The sequence below is a fragment of the Aspergillus ochraceoroseus genome (genome assembly GCF_002846915.1).
Source record: "Aspergillus ochraceoroseus IBT 24754 chromosome Unknown P175scaffold_10, whole genome shotgun sequence".
Taxonomy (NCBI): domain Eukaryota; kingdom Fungi; phylum Ascomycota; class Eurotiomycetes; order Eurotiales; family Aspergillaceae; genus Aspergillus; species Aspergillus ochraceoroseus.
This window is the reverse complement of record NW_024468485.1, coordinates 478,320-495,502: the sequence shown is the minus strand read 5'-3', so window position 1 is coordinate 495,502 and position 17,183 is coordinate 478,320. Positions and strand designations below refer to the sequence as shown.

General features: G+C 50.2%; 8 protein-coding genes across 8 annotated transcripts; 5 read left to right on the top strand and 3 right to left on the bottom strand.

Annotated features, from left to right (window-relative positions):
• Window positions 1-1,771: 1,771 nt before the first annotated feature.
• P175DRAFT_0487208 (uncharacterized protein) lies at window positions 1,772-3,063 on the bottom strand. The gene is made up of 2 exons (XM_040895662.1): window positions 2,986-3,063; window positions 1,772-2,911 (listed from the first exon to the last, which is right to left on the bottom strand). Exon 2 carries the CDS (start codon window positions 2,892-2,894, stop codon window positions 1,998-2,000), a length of 897 nt encoding a protein of 298 aa, XP_040748950.1. The 5' UTR covers window positions 2,895-2,911; window positions 2,986-3,063; the 3' UTR covers window positions 1,772-1,997.
• Window positions 3,064-3,391: 328 nt separating this feature from the next.
• pdx1 (putative pyruvate dehydrogenase complex component Pdx1) lies at window positions 3,392-4,429 on the top strand (the record flags this gene model as incomplete). The annotated part of the gene is made up of 2 exons (XM_040894326.1): window positions 3,392-3,473; window positions 3,609-4,429. The coding sequence occupies 2 exons, from the start codon at window positions 3,392-3,394 to the stop codon at window positions 4,427-4,429; spliced, it is 903 nt and encodes a 300-aa protein (XP_040748949.1).
• Window positions 4,430-5,671: 1,242 nt separating this feature from the next.
• On the bottom strand, window positions 5,672-7,690 carry P175DRAFT_0445759 (WD40 repeat domain-containing protein; the record flags this gene model as incomplete). Its single annotated transcript, XM_040894302.1, has 4 exons — window positions 5,672-6,436; window positions 6,492-7,078; window positions 7,148-7,275; window positions 7,365-7,690. 4 exons carry the CDS (start codon window positions 7,688-7,690, stop codon window positions 5,672-5,674), a joined length of 1,806 nt encoding a protein of 601 aa, XP_040748948.1.
• Window positions 7,691-7,841: 151 nt separating this feature from the next.
• P175DRAFT_095914 (uncharacterized protein) lies at window positions 7,842-8,503 on the top strand. The gene has a single exon (XM_040901136.1). It carries the CDS (start codon window positions 7,994-7,996, stop codon window positions 8,366-8,368), a length of 375 nt encoding a protein of 124 aa, XP_040748947.1. The 5' UTR covers window positions 7,842-7,993; the 3' UTR covers window positions 8,369-8,503.
• Window positions 8,504-9,219: 716 nt separating this feature from the next.
• Window positions 9,220-11,010, top strand: P175DRAFT_0535886 (M18 family aminopeptidase; the record flags this gene model as incomplete). Its single annotated transcript, XM_040900269.1, has 6 exons — window positions 9,220-9,295; window positions 9,357-9,418; window positions 9,473-9,574; window positions 9,656-9,791; window positions 9,848-9,940; window positions 9,995-11,010. The coding sequence occupies 6 exons, from the start codon at window positions 9,220-9,222 to the stop codon at window positions 11,008-11,010; spliced, it is 1,485 nt and encodes a 494-aa protein (XP_040748946.1).
• A 190-nt stretch (window positions 11,011-11,200) lies between these two features.
• Window positions 11,201-12,927, top strand: P175DRAFT_0560778 (DSC4 family protein). The gene is made up of 2 exons (XM_040901004.1): window positions 11,201-11,575; window positions 11,686-12,927. Exons 1-2 carry the CDS (start codon window positions 11,364-11,366, stop codon window positions 12,539-12,541), a joined length of 1,068 nt encoding a protein of 355 aa, XP_040748945.1. The 5' UTR covers window positions 11,201-11,363; the 3' UTR covers window positions 12,542-12,927.
• Window positions 12,928-13,083: 156 nt separating this feature from the next.
• P175DRAFT_0487196 (tRNA-dihydrouridine(20) synthase (NAD(+))) lies at window positions 13,084-14,617 on the bottom strand (the record flags this gene model as incomplete). Its single annotated transcript, XM_040895661.1, has 1 exon — window positions 13,084-14,617. Exon 1 carries the CDS (start codon window positions 14,422-14,424, stop codon window positions 13,084-13,086), a length of 1,341 nt encoding a protein of 446 aa, XP_040748944.1. The 5' UTR covers window positions 14,425-14,617.
• A 566-nt stretch (window positions 14,618-15,183) lies between these two features.
• On the top strand, window positions 15,184-16,957 carry ipp1 (inorganic diphosphatase IPP1). The gene is made up of 5 exons (XM_040894916.1): window positions 15,184-15,753; window positions 15,838-15,957; window positions 16,020-16,363; window positions 16,426-16,509; window positions 16,577-16,957. The coding sequence occupies exons 1-5, from the start codon at window positions 15,256-15,258 to the stop codon at window positions 16,716-16,718; spliced, it is 1,188 nt and encodes a 395-aa protein (XP_040748943.1). The 5' UTR covers window positions 15,184-15,255; the 3' UTR covers window positions 16,719-16,957.
• The last annotated feature ends 226 nt before the right edge of the window (window positions 16,958-17,183 follow it).

Genomic DNA, 17,183 nt, shown 5'->3' with positions numbered 1-17,183 from the left:
TAGGGACTTTGTTTCGGTTTCAAGTGCTTGGAGTTGCCACTGCGTGCTTTCGAATTTGCTTTTCAAACTATTGTAGGCTTCGCCATCGGTCTTTCTCTGTCGTCGGAGGTTATCTAGCTTGAGCTGTTCAGCGGACGATCGTTTGTTGACTTCTTCCTTGAGTTTGTTGTATTCTTGCTGATCAGCCTGGCTAAGCTGGCCGCCTTGTTTACTCATTGTCTTCTGCCATTCCGCTTCCCACTGGGCCTGCGCCTTCTCCACAACTTTCAGGTCTTTCTGGAGCTGCTTAACGTTGGCCGACTGAGCATCACGTTCCTTGACAATCTCCGCAATGCGGGAAGTGAACCTCTCAGCTTTCTTCATTGTGATGTCGACCTTCTCGTCGATGGGAACTAGTGCGGTGGTTGACTCTTCGATTTCTTTCTCTTTTCTCAGGATGTTCTTCTCCGCAGTCGCAACATCTCGACCCACCTTTGCGTGCGATTTCTTCGCATCCTCGACGTTTAGCTCATATTTTTCCACGCCTCGTCGGTATTCCTTAAGCTCGTCCTGGTATTTCTGGATTTCAGCGCTCGAATCGTCGATAAGGCGCTGGAAATGGAAAAGCTTCCAGAGAATGTGAGTGATAATGGCCTGATCGCGTTCCTCTGCCTTCCGAGCGTAGTTTTCGGCCTCCCGTTTCTGCTCCTGGTACTGTTTAATCTCCGAGTTGATGCCTCGGCGACGATTAAGCTGGACTGTCTGCTGCTCCGCAGCCTCCTCAGCTTCCGCCTTGAGCCGCTCATACTCCGCTTTATATTCTAGACTACCAGAGATTTGTTCGATCAAGCGCGTAAGATCTTTCGGGGACTGGGAGGCTATCGCTTCCACGTCACCCTGGAAGACAAGGAAGTTCCGGGCCTTGATCAGAATGTTTTCCGCCTCCAGAGCCTCGTTGTACTGTTGCGCCGTTACGGTGCGGTTGTTGATGCGGTATTCGCTAACTCCCGAGCTGGTGATCGATCGTCGCCATTGTTGTTCTTCACCTGCGTCGTCCTCATAGACGGCCATAACCCAAGCCGTCTTTGGGTCATTCGAGCCGCTGGGGTCTTGCGATTGTTCCTCGTTGACACCGTCCTCAGTCGCTTGTGTCCCATTGGGTTCTCCATCCACCGCGTTCCCATCAGCATCGACTTTGGAGGTGCGCAGAACACGGCCACGGTAAATGAGATCGCGCAGATTTGTTGACCGCAAGTGTGATGATTTGATTCCTAGAACGAATGAAATCGCATCCATCCTGAAACAGGTCAGCGCCAATGGATTTTAGCTGTCACGAAAACTCGCGGGGGAAAGACGCACGAATTGGACTTTCCCGACCCGTTGGGTCCAATAATCGAGGTGAAATAGGCATCGCCAAAGAGAAGGGTATGATGGCCCTTGTAGGATTTGAAATCTAGGCAGGTCAGTTGTTTGGGGGTTGCGCAGCACTGCTCTCGAGAGACGTCACGTCACGTACTATAGAGCTCGAGTCGGATAAGCTTCCCCATCTTGCGACCACGCAGTCGCTCTTCTTAGCGACTGAAGAAGGAGGACGCAAGAATTGTGATAGGTCCTTCAGAAAGGAGAAAGACTATGTGGTGATGTCGATACTTCGCTGGTTGTCAGGTTGAGGGGCCGCCGCGATAAGTTGATTTGGTCGGCTGTCGCGTCCCGGAACGCGTCTCGTCACGTGATATATCATCGATCTATACAGTGATTGATGGCTCTTTTGTTTTCACCCTTTCTTTTATTTGAGGCTGGAATGACGCTTGAAATACTTTCTAGAGATGTAAGAGAACTATGATAAAACACAAGGGTTGAGCTCTATATATGTACAGGAAGATGGGCATGAAAGATAGCTAAATTGCAGCAGGTGGTGCATATTTCTTGAGATTTGGGCACCGGGAATGAAGTAGTTATTACAATGCAATGAAAAGAGCGCGATAAGTGTACATATCCAAGTTAAGCTGCGGCAATCGCTACCGCTTCATGGAGACGGGATTTCCGACTACCAAAAAGTCCCGCGATACGTAGCCCCCAGAGTCCATTCGGAAAACGCCCTTCTGGCCTTCAACCTCGAGAAGAATAAAGTCTTCCGATGTGAACAGCTGTCGGAGGGACCGAAAAACTCTCCACATGAGCATACTTGACTTCTTGAGAGGGGCTCTGAAAAAGCTGACGGGAGCAGGCTCCGTTTGGGCCATTTGTTGCATGCCATTTTGGAGTGCATCTGGCGAGACGACGAGACGTCGAGAGAACGCAATCTGACGAGGCAGCACGTCAAACTGCATTGGCTTCTGGAAGGGAATCATGCGGCGGACTGTGAAACGCAGGTATGTCTGATCATTGGTGTTCACGGCCTTGACGGACTTTATCAGTTTCCCGGTCTTGAAAAGGAATACAGTGCCCATGACGCTCATCATGACGCATATACCGCCAAATAGACCCTGCTGCCACATAGGAAGCGGCATGATCGGATCGCGAAAGACGGCATTGGAGTTGTACACGGAGTAGGCGAAACAGAATGCAGTAATGCCGTAGGCACCAAGTATGTAGCTGCGTTGCGAGGGGGCTTTAAATAGTAGTAGCTCGCCTTCCTTGGCCACCTTCCGTTCAAGCTTTCCAAAGCCATCCGGTCGTCTTCCAGCAAACTTCAGCGTCTCTTCTGCTTTAGGTGGTGCAGGAGATTGCGAGGCCTTGGGAGGAGTTTGGCGTGAAATCTGCTTTTGCGCCTGCTTAACCTTGCCGGCGGCCTTTGTTCGAGCAATGCTGGACGAAAAATATCTCCATGCAGGGCTCGACAAACCCTCCGAAGGTATGGGTGACCTTAAGCAAGGCTGCGCGAGCCCTTTATATGCAAAGGACCGGGCAAACATGGTACAGTCGGTTCACCCTATTCCAGACAATCTGGTAGTTAGCTAGAACCCCAATCATTGCCATCTTCACTATACGAATTCCGGAACTGACCTGTAAAACAAAACGGAGGAAAGCCAATGAATGACTCGAGTGCCGTTTGTTCTCCGACGGATTTGTTGAATCGCCGCTTTTGTGACGGCAGAAAAATGTTCCCGTCCGGGTCATCGGTGAGAATCGGGGGTCGCCAACCTCAACATCTCTAATTCGCGGCTGGCGCATGCATTTCAACAGCTAATTGCTGATCGCAGGAAGTCTCAGGGCCTTCTCTGAGCCTCTATCGCAGCGGGTGTTTTGTTGTCTGGAATCTTAGTCATTGTGGACCACTTCGCCTATCCTCTTCCTTGCACAGCTTTACGGCGATCCCCAACAGCTCTGCTGCGTTTTCCGCTCGACGAAAAGACGAGTTTTCCGCTTCAACACCTCACTAGGAGGCCGAAGATCTATCTGTGATATGGCAATGGCTTCCAACTACTCTATCTGTCGCATTCCAGCCGTGCTGGCCAGACGTCAGCCGCGCATCACTACTCTTACCTGTCGACGTGAGTTTCTCCCCCCAAGCTTGCGAGCGAGCTAAGAGACATCGCGATCCAACACCCCCTCCTCTTCTTTCCCACGCACGCGCCTCAATTCCTTTTTGTCGATAGTCCTAGAATACTAACACCATTGCTACCCAGGACTCAATTCCTCCTCTGCTGTTCAGACCCAGAACCCTGCCTATCCACTCTATCCCTCTGTCATCCAACTTCTCCATGAAAAAGGCATCCCCGAGTCCGAAGTATCCCAGATCCCCGCCTCCGGCCCCCGAGGCCGTCTCCTGAAGGGCGATATCCTGGCCTATCTTGGCCTCATCCCCGCAGACTACCCATCCTCCCAAGCATCCCGCCTTGCGAAGCTCGCCCACCTTGACCTAAGCAACATCAAGCTGGCGCCGCCTCCCGCACCCCCCGCCGCCCCCGAACCAGCAGCGATCGAGAAGCCTGTCGCTAAGCCGATCCCCACAATCTCAGTGGCCATCTCCGTCTCTCTAGCCACAGTGCTATCTGCACAGAAGAAGCTCCGCGACTCCGCCGGGGTGACCGTCCCACTCTCCACTTTCCTCGCGCGCGCCACAGACCTAGCAAACGACGATCTGCCCCGATCACCCTACGCCAAGCCGTCGGCCAACGAGCTCTTTAACGAGATCCTCGGTGCGCAGCCCATCAAGACCTCTCGCGGCGAATACATCCCCGAGCTGAACGCCCTCGACGCCCCCGCCGAGTTCGGATTCCAATCGCTCCAGCCCGTGAAGCAGGACATCATTGATTTCCTCAGCGGCAGTGGAGTTGCCGCGAAGCGTTCTTCTTCCGCCCCAGTCGTGCAGTCTGACTCCTACGCTGAATCCGCCCTCAATGTATTCAGCCTGACTGTGCCTGTTGGCGACGAGAAGAGGGCAAAGACTTTCCTGGAGCGCGTGAAGACTCTATTGACAATTGAGCCGGCCAGGCTGGTCCTATAGATCCCTTTCTCTCTTGCTTTCTTGCTTTCTTTTTGTCTTCTTCCCTCTCTACCCCTTCCCGTATCTCTTGTCATCCCCCCCCCCCCCCCCCCCAAAACATCTGATCATCGAAGCAATAAACGAGAAAAAAAGTAAAAAAAAAAAAAAAGAAAAAGCAAAGATGAAAATAATCTACCAAAATCCCCTCCGGAGAAGGAAGCCTTTTAATTCATTCAGATCTTGGGACGGGCACAACCACATCACATGTTTTTGATATTATATAGGAATGAATGTACAAGAGCGCTTTTGGCATTTTCGTTATTTCTTTATTTAGATTTTTCACACTGGCAACCCACAATTCCAATCTCAATGGAATGGAAAAAGCTTCAACTACATGCATGCAATGCAGTCTTGTTTGTATTTGTAATTTGGCACAGCCGATTTGAGAAAAGAACGGGGGTGCAATTATTCAGTTCCTAGTAATGCAATTCACGCCAAGGTATCAATCATCGGGATCAGACCTGGTGAAAACAAGAAAAAGGCATCGAGGGCTTCCCATATCATCTAAATCATCAAGCTAGGTTTTCCTCCTGGTGGAGTGTGCGTAAAGAAAGTGCGGGCAAGCAAGGCATGGAAAGAAAAGAGGCAAAAAGAAGGGCCGGGGAAAAGACAAATGGAAATTATCGCGGGGGGAACCTAAGTTGTATAAAAGCCACCATCTCGCAAATGAGCAACGCCACGTTCTGCTCACCGAGGGGAACACCATCAGCGCCATCGCTTACATTCAGTTCATGGGTACAAACAAGAGAGGAAGTTTGGGAGGCATGCTCGAGCGCTGGGCTAGAGTATGGCGAAACTGCGAGTCAAGAACAAAATCATGAAAATAACGATGGATGGGAAACGATCAGAAAAAACGAAGAAGAAGAAGAAAAAGAAAAGAAACATCTGATAATGTGCTGTAAGGGGGAAACGCAAAGCAAGTGCCAAAGGTACATGAGACGAAGATCCGATGATATCAAAGTGGAGGAGAAAAACAAACCACCCTAGTAGTCGCCCTGTAAAATGCTGTAAACCGACAAAAATGCGACAGATGCCAAACTAGACCATAATGCCTCCGTCCGACCTTCCGAAGACCTACCCAGCATCGAGAAAAGAAAATCGTGAACGCCAAAGCCGGAACGCCGCGTCTAATGCATGATGATGTAAATCCCAAGGGGAAGTCGTCAATGGTGCCACAGCACCGGAGTTCAAATCAAAGTGTCGTTACCGAATAGTGCCCCATTCCGCTAATTTGCTGCCTTCTCGGCCGTGCTCTCTTCCGGGTCGTTTGTTGAAGATCTTCCAGAACCTCAGCGTCTCATCTCCAGCACCGGTGACCACAGTTTGGCCATCAGGGCTCATGGCCAGATAGAGGACGCGGAACGTATGGCCAGTTAATGATACAATCTGTTCCATTCGAGGATACTTCCAGATGACAATCTGGTTTTGGCTGTAACCGTGCGTACTAATAATCTCATCGGAGTTTTTGGACCAGGCGAGGTTGCAAACCTGGCTACCGGTGTCGACTTCCTTAATCAAGGATCCGGTGGAGGTGTTCCAGAATTTGATCGTGCGATCGGCTGTACCTCCTCCAGATGCGAGGAGGTGATGCTGGTGTGGAGACCAGGTAATGGCCTTTACAGCCGCAGTGTGGTCGGAAAAGCGATAGAGTGGGGTTTCATTCAACTTGTCCCACACCAGGAGCTTGTTGTCATTGCCACCGGAAGCTAACTGGCCATCTTCGGTATTCCATCTTAAACCACAAACCTCTTGCTTATGCCCCGATAATCGACGGAGGTATTGATCGGGAGACCGAACATCACGATGGAAAATGAGACGATCTCGGGAGCCAGATGTGAGAATGTGGTCGTTCCAGGCCAGCGCACCAACACGATTGGTATGGCCTATCATGGTTCGGAGACGACGACAACGCTCTGCATCCCATATTTGCACTAAACCTTTGCCAGTGCCGATGGAAAGATGGGTGCCCTAATTCATACAGGTTAGTGCACGCTCCGCGGTGGGCAAAGGAGTCGATGCTTACCCTTTGAATCCAGCTGACGCTCGTAACTGTATCGTCCTTGAGTTCACACAGTTTCGTTACCCTTCCGGTTTGCGAATTCCACATGTAAACCGAGTTTCCCAGGCCGACCCCCAGAACATTACTGCTACCCCAGTCGACCAAATTCAAATAGAAATCATCCTGTAGGTCGGGGGCATCAAGCACCTTATACGGGACTTTGTTTACATAGCGGGGTTGTTTGCGAGGAGTTTCAAGGATCCTTTGGCTATCATAGCGGATTGGAGATAGGCTGTAGAGCTCTGAGCGTACATTGAGATTTGGACCATGTTGACTGCGCGGTGTTTTGGATGGTGTTGGGTGGCCCGATCCCGCACGTGGGGAGGCGTAATTAAAGAGGTTTTTGTGGGGGGTTGACGGGGTGATGCTGGCTGGGGGGAGAGCCGACACCACGTGTGAAGGTGGTGTATGCGAACGAGTCTTGTCATTGATACCAGCGCTGAGGCCCAGTAGAGGGTCGGACGCGAGGGAGTCCAGATCAGCTTGAGGGACAGTACTGCCAAAAAGCTCGCTGCGCAAGACTCGCGAGTACATTCTGTTTGCTTCTTCCGCTGCGGGGGGAAATGTCAGTCAGTCCAATGTAATCGGCGATGCGACTAGCGAGCAAAGATGCCACTCACTCCTTTGGAAATGCAGCTCTGAGTGAGGGGTGCGCTTCTTTGATTTGGATGGTGTGGAAGGGCAACCATCCTCGTGAAGCAGACTATAGGTTGCTTGAAGGTCTTGACCTTCTCGATTTGGAATAAATCTAGGGATAAAATTCGCGATTAGCCATAAAGTCCCAAGGAAACACCTTGGACAGACGGCCGCGGGTGGAGGAAGGAGGTGATAACACACCTGTCGCCGTATACTCGCTGTCGTTTTCGACTGGGGCTTGTGCCTGGAGTTCTTTCCCGGGCGCGCCCAGCATCCTCGTACTCTTTCAAGGCTTTCGTCAGCGCATCAGGATCGACCGGCTCCATAGTGTTTCGACTATTTTGTCGTCTTCCCGTTGACTCTGGGAAGAAAAGGGTTGTTTTGGATGGCATGCTGGGAGGTGTTCTCGAGCCGGGAGGGGATACGATGTTCAAGGCATTCAAGGCGGATGTGGTTGCGGGTGGTCTCGCACCTCCTGCGACACTGCGGGCCATCGGATTGCCTGGCTCTCTGTTACTGTCGCCCATGGTGTCCGGAGGGGAAGGAGAATCTCCCCAAGTGGCGGTCGAACGCAAGATCCGGCCAGGACTGAGCTGAGAAATGCGACAGGTCCAAAAGGTCGGATCGCAAGCACGGCGTTTCCGGAGAAATATAACGACAAAAAAAAAATAAATAAATAAAACAAGAAAACATTCAATCGAGAGTGAGTTGGTCGTGTAGTTGGCCAAAGTCAAGGTTGGGTATGGACAATAATCGAAAGAGGACGGAATCAAGGCGGGAGTGGGTTGAGGGAGCGACGAGCGTCGTTTGGAAGTGTATTATTGTGATTGATGGCGATAAGGATGATGGAAAGGGTCTCACCAGACCTAAAGGCGAATAGAAGTCCAGAGACAGGTAGTGGAGGTCATTGGGGAGAGACCTGGCCACCGTCTGGTGAGAGGAATGAAGAGGAAGAGAGAAGAGGGAAGAGGTATCTTCCTTCTTCCTCCCTCAGTCTCCTCTCTCTCTCTGTCTCTCTCTCTCTCTCTCTCTCTCTCTCTCTCTCTCTCTCCAGTTGGCCGTTCGAAGGGGAATTTCCCTGGGAGAGTCACGCGTCGGGAACGCTAAGCCTCTCTGGGATCCAGGAGGTTGGACTTATTGTTATGGTTGTTTTTTTTTATTTTGTGTTTTGTTTTGTTTTATTTTCTTTGTGTTTTTATTTATAAATAGGATATAATTCTTTAGGAGAAATAAGAGTCCATCTAGAATAAATCTTTATAGTACCTAGGTATTGGAAATAGAGACCATGGATGATGTTGAGAAGTTGCGAGTATGCATGGTTAATTCCTCAGGTTTCCACTTTCCAGGTATCCCGATCAACCATCACAATAACAACACACCCGGAAAGCACCAACGACACTGACTCATGATTAAAAAGTTTTCATGGCTTTCGATATAACTAGTGAGTGATCAATCACGTCCACCCTCCTCGTGTTTCAAGCAACACGCGGTTCTAGTATTGGTACTGACGCGAAGCGCTCACCAGGTGAGGGTCTTTTGATTATAGATACCCAAGCTAAGTGTAGAGAAGGGGGTTCGCGCGACAGCCTTGCATTCCACAAATAATCTACGCGCCGTGGAGAGACACGAAAAAAACGCTTGGACCAGATCAACATGAAGGAGACGAGGAGCCAAAGAAATTCATTCTTCCATTCTTCCATTCTTCCATAATCTGTCTCGGTATAACTATCATATGATATTCCTAGGTACCTACTACTACCTGGTTACAGAGCATAGCTTTAGCAAGGGTGGTTTCACTCTTCCTGTCTCTGTATCCAACCAACATAAATATTTCTAACGGATTTTATACATGTCAATCATCGTAACTTGATTTAGTTACTCAGAGATCCTCTCGAAAAAGCAGGGACGACGTTGTAGTGGAGGTACTCAAGTAACGTAACACTGACCGCCAAGCGTTGCTCGTCTGCCATCTCAAGTTCTCGTTGCACAGCTTCAAGACGCCACTTTCTTCTTCTTTATCTTCTTCGATTAATCTAACTGTACTCAAATGCCAACCATGACCTCCAATCTCACTAAGAACTTGAAGCAGCCGGCTCTGGACTTTCTGTCCTTTGTCAACGCTTCCCCTACTCGTAATTAACTACTCTATTCCCATACCTAGGTAGTACCATGCTAACCTTCAACCACCTCAAGCTTTTCATGCGGTCCAGTCTGCCAAATGTCTTCTCGCAAAGGCTGGATTCCAGGAAATTAAGGTAAGAGGTCCCTCATCAAGTCAATTACGATTTCATTTACTAAAACCCTAAAAGGAGAAGGATTCCTGGGCTTCGACTTGCCGCCCTGGCGGAAAGTACTACTTGACCCGCAATAGCTCGACCATCGTGGCTTTTGCTGTAGGCAAGAAATGGAAGGTATTTACCTGAAACTCCATGAAATCCTTCATCAAAGATCCCCCCAAGCTGATTCAATTTGAACCGATTGGGTTGGAGTAGCCTGGAAACCCAATTTCCATGATTGGAGCCCATACAGATTCTCCTGTCTTGAGAATCAAGCCTGTCAGTAACAAGCGTGGTGAAGGATACATCCAAGTGGGTGTTGAAACCTACGGCGGAGGTATTTGGCACACATGTCAGTAACTAGAATCCGTCCTCCATAATTCTACTTCCTGTGCTAATGAGTGTCAGGGTTCGATCGTGACTTGGGTGTCGCGGGACGTGCAATGGTCCGCACAGGCGACGGCTCCATCGTGCAGAAGCTGATCAAGATTGATCGTCCAAGTAGGGTTATGGCTCAATCCCATATGCTGTAATTTCAACTAACAAATTCTACAGTCCTCCGCATTCCTACACTGGCTATTCATCTGGACCGCCAGGAAAATTTCTCCTTCAACAAGGAGACCCAGCTATTCCCCATTGCTGGTATGATCGCTGCGGAACTCAACCGTACCGGTGAGTCCAAAAATAATGGCGACAAGGGTACCGAAGGCGAGAGCGGAGAGTTCTCGCCCTTGAAGGCCATCACGGAGCGTCATCACCCTTACATCGTCGAGCTCATTGCTACGGAAGCGGGTGTCAGCCCCAAGGATGTGGTTGACTTTGAAATGATCCTATTCGATACCCACAAGTCCTGCCTGGGTGGATTTCAGGATGAGTTCATCTTCTCTCCTCGTTTGGACAATTTGGACAGCTCTTTCTGCGCCACCGTGGGCTTGATTGACTCTGTGGCTGATACGTCCGCACTGGACGATGAACCCGCCATCCGTCTGATTGCTCTCTTCGACCACGAAGAGATTGGCAGCCGGACAGCCCAGGGCGCCGATTCCAACATCCTCCCCGCAATTATCCGCCGTTTGTCCGTACTCCCATCGACATCTGGGGATGCCGACGTGGCCACTGCCTACGAGCAAACACTTTCCACATCGTTCCTCCTCTCCGCGGACATGGCCCATGCTGTACACCCCAACTACTCGGCCAAGTATGAGAATGACCACCGGCCGGAGATCAACAAGGGCCCCGTCATCAAGATCAATGCCAACGCTCGTTACGCTACCAATTCCCCCGGTATCGTCCTGCTTCAGGAAGTCGCACGCAAGGCTGCCGCTGATGAAGGCGAGGGTGTTCCCCTGCAGCTCTTTGTGGTCCGTAACGATTCCAGCTGTGGGAGCACTATCGGACCTATGCTCTCTGCCGCCCTAGGTGCCCGAACCTTAGATCTAGGCAATCCTCAGCTGAGCATGCACAGCATTCGGGAGACTGGCGGAACCTATGACGTCGGACATGCCATCCGACTGTTCAAGAGCTTCTTCAAGCACTACGCCAGCACTGCGCAGACCATTTTCGTGGATTAACGGGGGATATAGTTTCGCTAAAAATAACAATGGTAACCTTTCATAAATAAAACTAGTATATCCGTCGAAATGCCAAAATAAAACTTCACATGGGCTCTGTATTAAAATCACTCCCGGGTCGGACCGAGAAAATCCGCTCCATCTTTATGGCGGCTGTCTCCGGGCTCGCCTTATGTACCTCATCCCATTCCGCCCCTCAACTTCCTCGGCCTCAATCCACATCAAAAGCTGATTCTCGACTGTAGTAACTGGCATTTACAACGTTCTGTCTAGCTCTGCGGTCTCAACGTTTGACTTCACTAATTTCCCCTCCTCCGCTCCCATAGATGCGGTCGATGCCCTGATGACCCTCTATGACAACACCAGATGTCTATCGAGATGCGGAATACATCGCTGACGTGTCCGGCATCCAATATGGCAGCGTCGCAGAAACCTCTCCTACTCTTCGGGACGAGGGTGTAAGGAAGAAGCTTCGGTCGGCTGCGAAGCTCGCGTTTATCGATCGGTTACTCCACGATCTCGATATCCTTATCTACTGCGAGCTATCTGCACTGTATTATATGGAGTAGGTGTCTCTCTCTCCTTACATTTTGCACTCTCTACTCTTCAGTTCCTTTTCTGCAGTAAATTCGTTTACATGAAAACCGAAACATGACGTATACTAATCTCCTCTAGCTGCTCGATAGTACTATTTGCCATCCGCGCCATTGTCCAACTGATCTTCTTCACTCGCAAAGCACCACCCTTCCCCCGAACCCAGAATCAACCATTCATCGGGGCTATTTTTGGTAGCAATATATTTTGCATGCTGGTTCATCATGTTTTCAGTCGACCTGAAGCCGGGGAAGCAACAAGGGGATATCTACATGGCGGCATTTTAATCGACTTCATTGGGCAAAAGGCCCCCATCCCGGTCGCCCGACTTCTATTCCTCGATCTGCTCGTCCTGCTCATCGATCTTGTCATGCTGGGCCTGATAATTGAACAAGTGAAGACAGCTGGGTCCACGGACTCGACTTCCACAGGGACGACAACCACAACAACCACAGTGACCGAACCCACGCACACCCAAGACCATGATCACGAAGAACGAGGCCTCCTCAACCACGGGGAACGAGAACCCAGCTCCTCGACACCATCAAGCCCAACCTCTGTAAACAACAACGACAGCGACAGCGACGGTGACGGCATCTCAGCCCGGGAGCCAAATTCCCGGGACTCGTCACGATCGAACACAAACACAAACACAAACACAGATACAAATGGCGCCGCCCTCCTCGGTCCAGAAGAACAGCTCGAAAGAACCAGACTCCTAGCAGACCCCTCGGAAATCGGCCACACAGTCCATCAACACGCCTTGGATGACTTTGCCTCTGGAGAAGCAGTAATCATGCACATGCGATTGTTCACTGTCATCCGGGACCAGTGGCAGTATCGGCCCCCTGTTGCGCGACGGACGCATCACGCTCTGACCAGCCAGCGGCATGTAGAAAATTTGGGAATCCAGCTCGGAGCGGATGGGCGTCTTTGAGCGGATACCGACGCAATAATGCGTTGTGTTGTTTGGTTGGTTCGGGGACAAGAACGAGATGAGAACATGAGATGACGCGTTGCGTTTTCCTGGTTGGTTGCCTGGATTCGGGCTTTTCTCTTCTTTTTTTTTTTTTTTCTTCTTCTTGTTTCCCCGCGCCCTTCTTGTATTCTAGCGAAATGCCGGGGATGGAAGTGTGTACATACATTGGGATATTACGTCTATAGAATGGATCTATACAGTAACTTTTGTTTCATTTCGTTTTTGCGAGTCTTCGTTACGAGGGAGATGCTAGTATATTCAGGGGGATTAACTCAAAACCAAATATTTTTCATCCAAAAGAGACCTATTTATGTATTATATCATGAAATGCCATGGGAATCTATAACGTCCTCCAATATCAACACCGGGTAATGCAATCACAACGAGTCGAGAATAAAAAAATCAAAGCAAGCAAAGAGGGGGGGAAGAAGAAGAAGAAATTAAGGCTTTAATATGCTCTTGTTTTTTTAAAATCCCGATAAGAAGGAGAAAGTGAGAGTCTATACAGTGAGCTCTGGGTTCTGAGGAGCTTGGATAGAGACATCAACCTCAACTGGGGTTTTCTCCTCGGTTCTTGATTTAGGAATGGAATTCGTGCGAATGGGCCCAACTCCGCTAACAGCAGGAGAAACATGTTTGGACCTGGGGGCCCCGCTTGCGGCTCTGGCGGATTCGTTGTGGGCCATTGCGTTCTCGACTGCCTTGCTGCGTGCGTCGTCACCCGGTGGTGGGTTGGTGATGGACTTATGGGAGAGGTTGAGGATCTCGTCGGCACGCCTAGCGTCGGCGATGAGGTCATCGAAATGCAGCATATGGCAGTAGTCGGCATAGCATTTTGCGTTCTTAGCTTCCTTGAACTCTTTATCCTTGCCCGGGATGAGGATGTTTAGGAGGTACTTGGTGTTGCCGAATCGGTTCTCGGATTCGATGCAAAACCTGAGGTAATCGTGCACGACGTCCCTCCAGGGAAGGAGACCACCGTCGGCTTCGGAGCGGAAACAGGAGGAGTTGGCCTCGGCAGAAGTGGCGATCATAGCGCCGTCGACTCCGTATTCTTGCATGAGTGCGAGGGCTTCGTCGCGCGAAGTCACGTCTCCATTCATGACGCAGGCGATGCCAGCGTCGTGGCAGATCTCGCGGATCATGCGCAGTTGATCGCGAATAGCGCGTTCGCGCGGCCGCATGGGTGTTGTGCGGCAGTGGACAGTCAACCCAGTGATTCCCGTTGCAACCAGTCGCTTCACCAGAGTCTCCGTCAACTCCGGGGTCTCGAGGATCCGAATCTTAACGGAGATGCCGATCTGATGCGGCGTTCCTACTTCCTTGACGAGAGCCTCAAGAATCGCAACCAGTTTATCCGGGGTGCGCAGCAGCGCAGCCCCCATTCCGCCACTTGTGCTAAACGGCTTAGGACATCCCGAGTTCACATCGATGCCAGCTACATCTCCTGCGACCAGCGACGCCGCCTGGACGGCTAGCTCGGGGGAGGCAGTTCCGATCTGGAAGATGAGTTTTCCTTTCTCACGAACGGGGTCCAGACGGTATATAATCGACTCTTGTGTGGCTTTCTCCTTGCGTCCTCCGTTCGATGGGACCCGGGTGAATTCGATGGTTCCGTTGCGGGGGTTCACACGGCGGCAGGCTCCGACAAGTGCCTTGTCGATTGTTTCAGGGCCCCAGACAAGATCGGCGCCATATTTGAGAGCGAGAAGACGAGAAGGTAGTTCTCCAGATCGTACCATTGGCGCAAGAACGATCTTGCCACGGTAGTCGACCCCGTTGGCGGGGATAGGAACTCGTTTCGGGGTGGAAGTCATTGCGGCACGAAGGAACCTCAGCATATCATTCTTAGGCGGGGATTTTTATGGATAAACATGAAGATCGGTTAGAATACTATGATCACGAGCATTCGTCGAAAAGAGCGTATATGGATGAGTTGAATGTGGATGGTGCTTTTGATGACGGGGGTTTGGAGGCAATTCAAGATTACAAAAAGCGGAGGTGAAAATGTCTGATCACGTGGCGATAGCTGATAAGAAAATTTCTTTGTACGGAAAATACGGTATTGATCGTAAATACGTGTAATTATTTTACGCCAGTCTGTTCCTGCCAAGACTACTCTGTATACACGTGGTTTATTTGGCTGAGAAGAGAATATCATCATCTATCTAGAAATGGAAAATATCCTCAAGTATGCAGTCTATATTCCTGAAGAATGAAATTTAATCTCCCCTACACCATCCAATTGAGAATCATTCTGTACCATAAAACCCCAAGACTAGTTTATTTTCACCTTGTACAAGCTGTTTCTCACCGGCAAATCCACACGGTCAATTGAACCAAACAAAGTATTTGCTGTATTTCCACTGATTATATAGTTACAACTTAGGTCCACCGGAGGCAGTAATAATAATCATCATAAATGAATGATAATCGTACCTAGGTAGCTTCATGTTCATCCTCGGAATATATTCACAAATGGCATTTTGTTCTCTTCCCCTACCCGACCGATTCCCCCCCTTATGTAAGTTCCCGACAACTCCCATCCTTTTTTGTAACCCGCAACTGGCGCATCATCGATTCCAACCTCAATTGACGGTAAAAGAGTCCCCTAGGATCCTCCATATATTGATTAACCTAATTAATTCAGGTCTCTGCATCTCTAGCTTTCAATGTTCCCGAGAAAAGCCATCGCTGTCCACGCCATTCGTCCTGCTGCTCCATTGAACCGACGATTGCTGCCCACCGCCTCTCCGGTAGTCGCCCTCACTCGTCGCACATCAGCAACACTGGCTCCCCCCACTAAACAAGCCCCTCCCTCCTCTCGCTCCTCTCCCTCCTCTCTTTCTCCTTCTCCCTCTCCCTCTCTTCCCTCCACAGTTTTGTCTCATTCTTCATCATCTCGAATTGATCGGTCGGTTGCTTCCGCTTCAAATCGAGCTGCTCTTGTTTCTAGACATTTTTCTTCTTCCGCTACCCCGCTGTCGTCCACCATGTCCTACACCATTCGCAAGATCGGCCAGCCTCACACTCTTGAGCACCGTGTGTTCATTGAGAAGGATGGCCAACCTGTCTCTCCCTTCCACGATATCCCCCTCTACGCCAACAGTGAGCAGACTATCCTCAACATGGTTGTTGAGATCCCCCGCTGGACCAACGCCAAGCAGGAGGTACGAGCGAGCATTCGAGCCCCGCCGAGACGGGAAATATTGTTGTGGCGACATTGCAGCTTGCTGACTCGGATACCTACATAGATCTCCAAGGAGGAGTTCCTGAACCCCATCAAGCAGGATACCAAGAAGGGCAAGCTCCGTTTCGTCCGCAACTGCTTCCCCCACAAGGGTTACCTCTGGAACTACGGTGCCTTCCCTCAGGTAGGTCGAGAATGGCGAAATTTCTAGTAGTGTGCTCGAATCCCACTGACATCTCCCTTCAGACCTGGGAGGACCCCAACTCCATCCACCCCGAGACCAAGGCCAAGGGTGACAACGACCCGCTCGATGTCTGCGAGATTGGTGAACTCGTCGGCTACCCTGGTCAGGTCAAGCAGGTCAAGGTCCTCGGCGTCATGGCTCTGCTCGATGAGGAGGAGACTGACTGGAAGGTCATTGTCATTGATGTCAACGATCCTCTGGCTGCTAAGCTGCACGATATTGAGGACGTCGAGCGTCACCTCCCTGGCCTTCTCCGCGCCACCAACGAGTGGTTCCGTATCTACAAGATCCCCGACGGCAAGCCCGAGAACCAGTTCGCCTTCTCCGGTGAGGCTAAGAACAAGAAGTGAGTTCCCATCTTAATTGGTGAAAATCTGGGGGAAATAATAACTAACCTCATCCTCGTAGGTACGCTATGGATGTCATCCGCGAGTGTGCTGATGCCTGGGAGAAGCTCATGGCTGGCAAGAGCAACCCTGGCGAGATCAGCCTGTAAGCCATACCTCATCCACTCTTCGTATTATCAGTGTTGTATCAAATGCTAATGGAGAAAATATAGTGCCAACGTTGCTGTCGAGGACTCCCCCTACCGTGCCGACCCCTCTCAGGTTGCCAGCATTCCCCGCGGTGAGAACCTTCCCCCTGCTCCTATTGATGGCAGCATTGACAAGTGGTTCTTCATCTCTGGCGCTGCTGTATAAATCCATCTGGAGCAAAATTTATAAAATTTTAGTGTTTATGTCACCCTGTGGGTGAATTATAATCGACCCTAATAGTCGAGAAAATCTACTAGTTCTTGACCCCTTTTGAGACTGAAAGGTCGTTCGTTTTAACTCCTGTAGCGACCCAAGTTCCCTACATTGAAGAAGATGAGTAGTTTGCAAGAAAGGGGAATATCTTCGAAAGTGTAATAGTATATTTACATAAAGAGCACTCTGATGCCGGGTTCATCAACACAACACAACCACAGCACAATCACCCCCTCAAACAGATCTAAAAATACATCTTAAAAGGAAACCCCTCCAATCTCCTAGCGCCTTAGGCGGAAAACAAAGCATGGGACATATCCATGATACGTAAGGAGCTGGTAGTTAGCCAACCCACCAAGTAAAGAAACATATAAAGCCAAACGACAACAACAACAACGGAGGAGAGGACTGAATTGG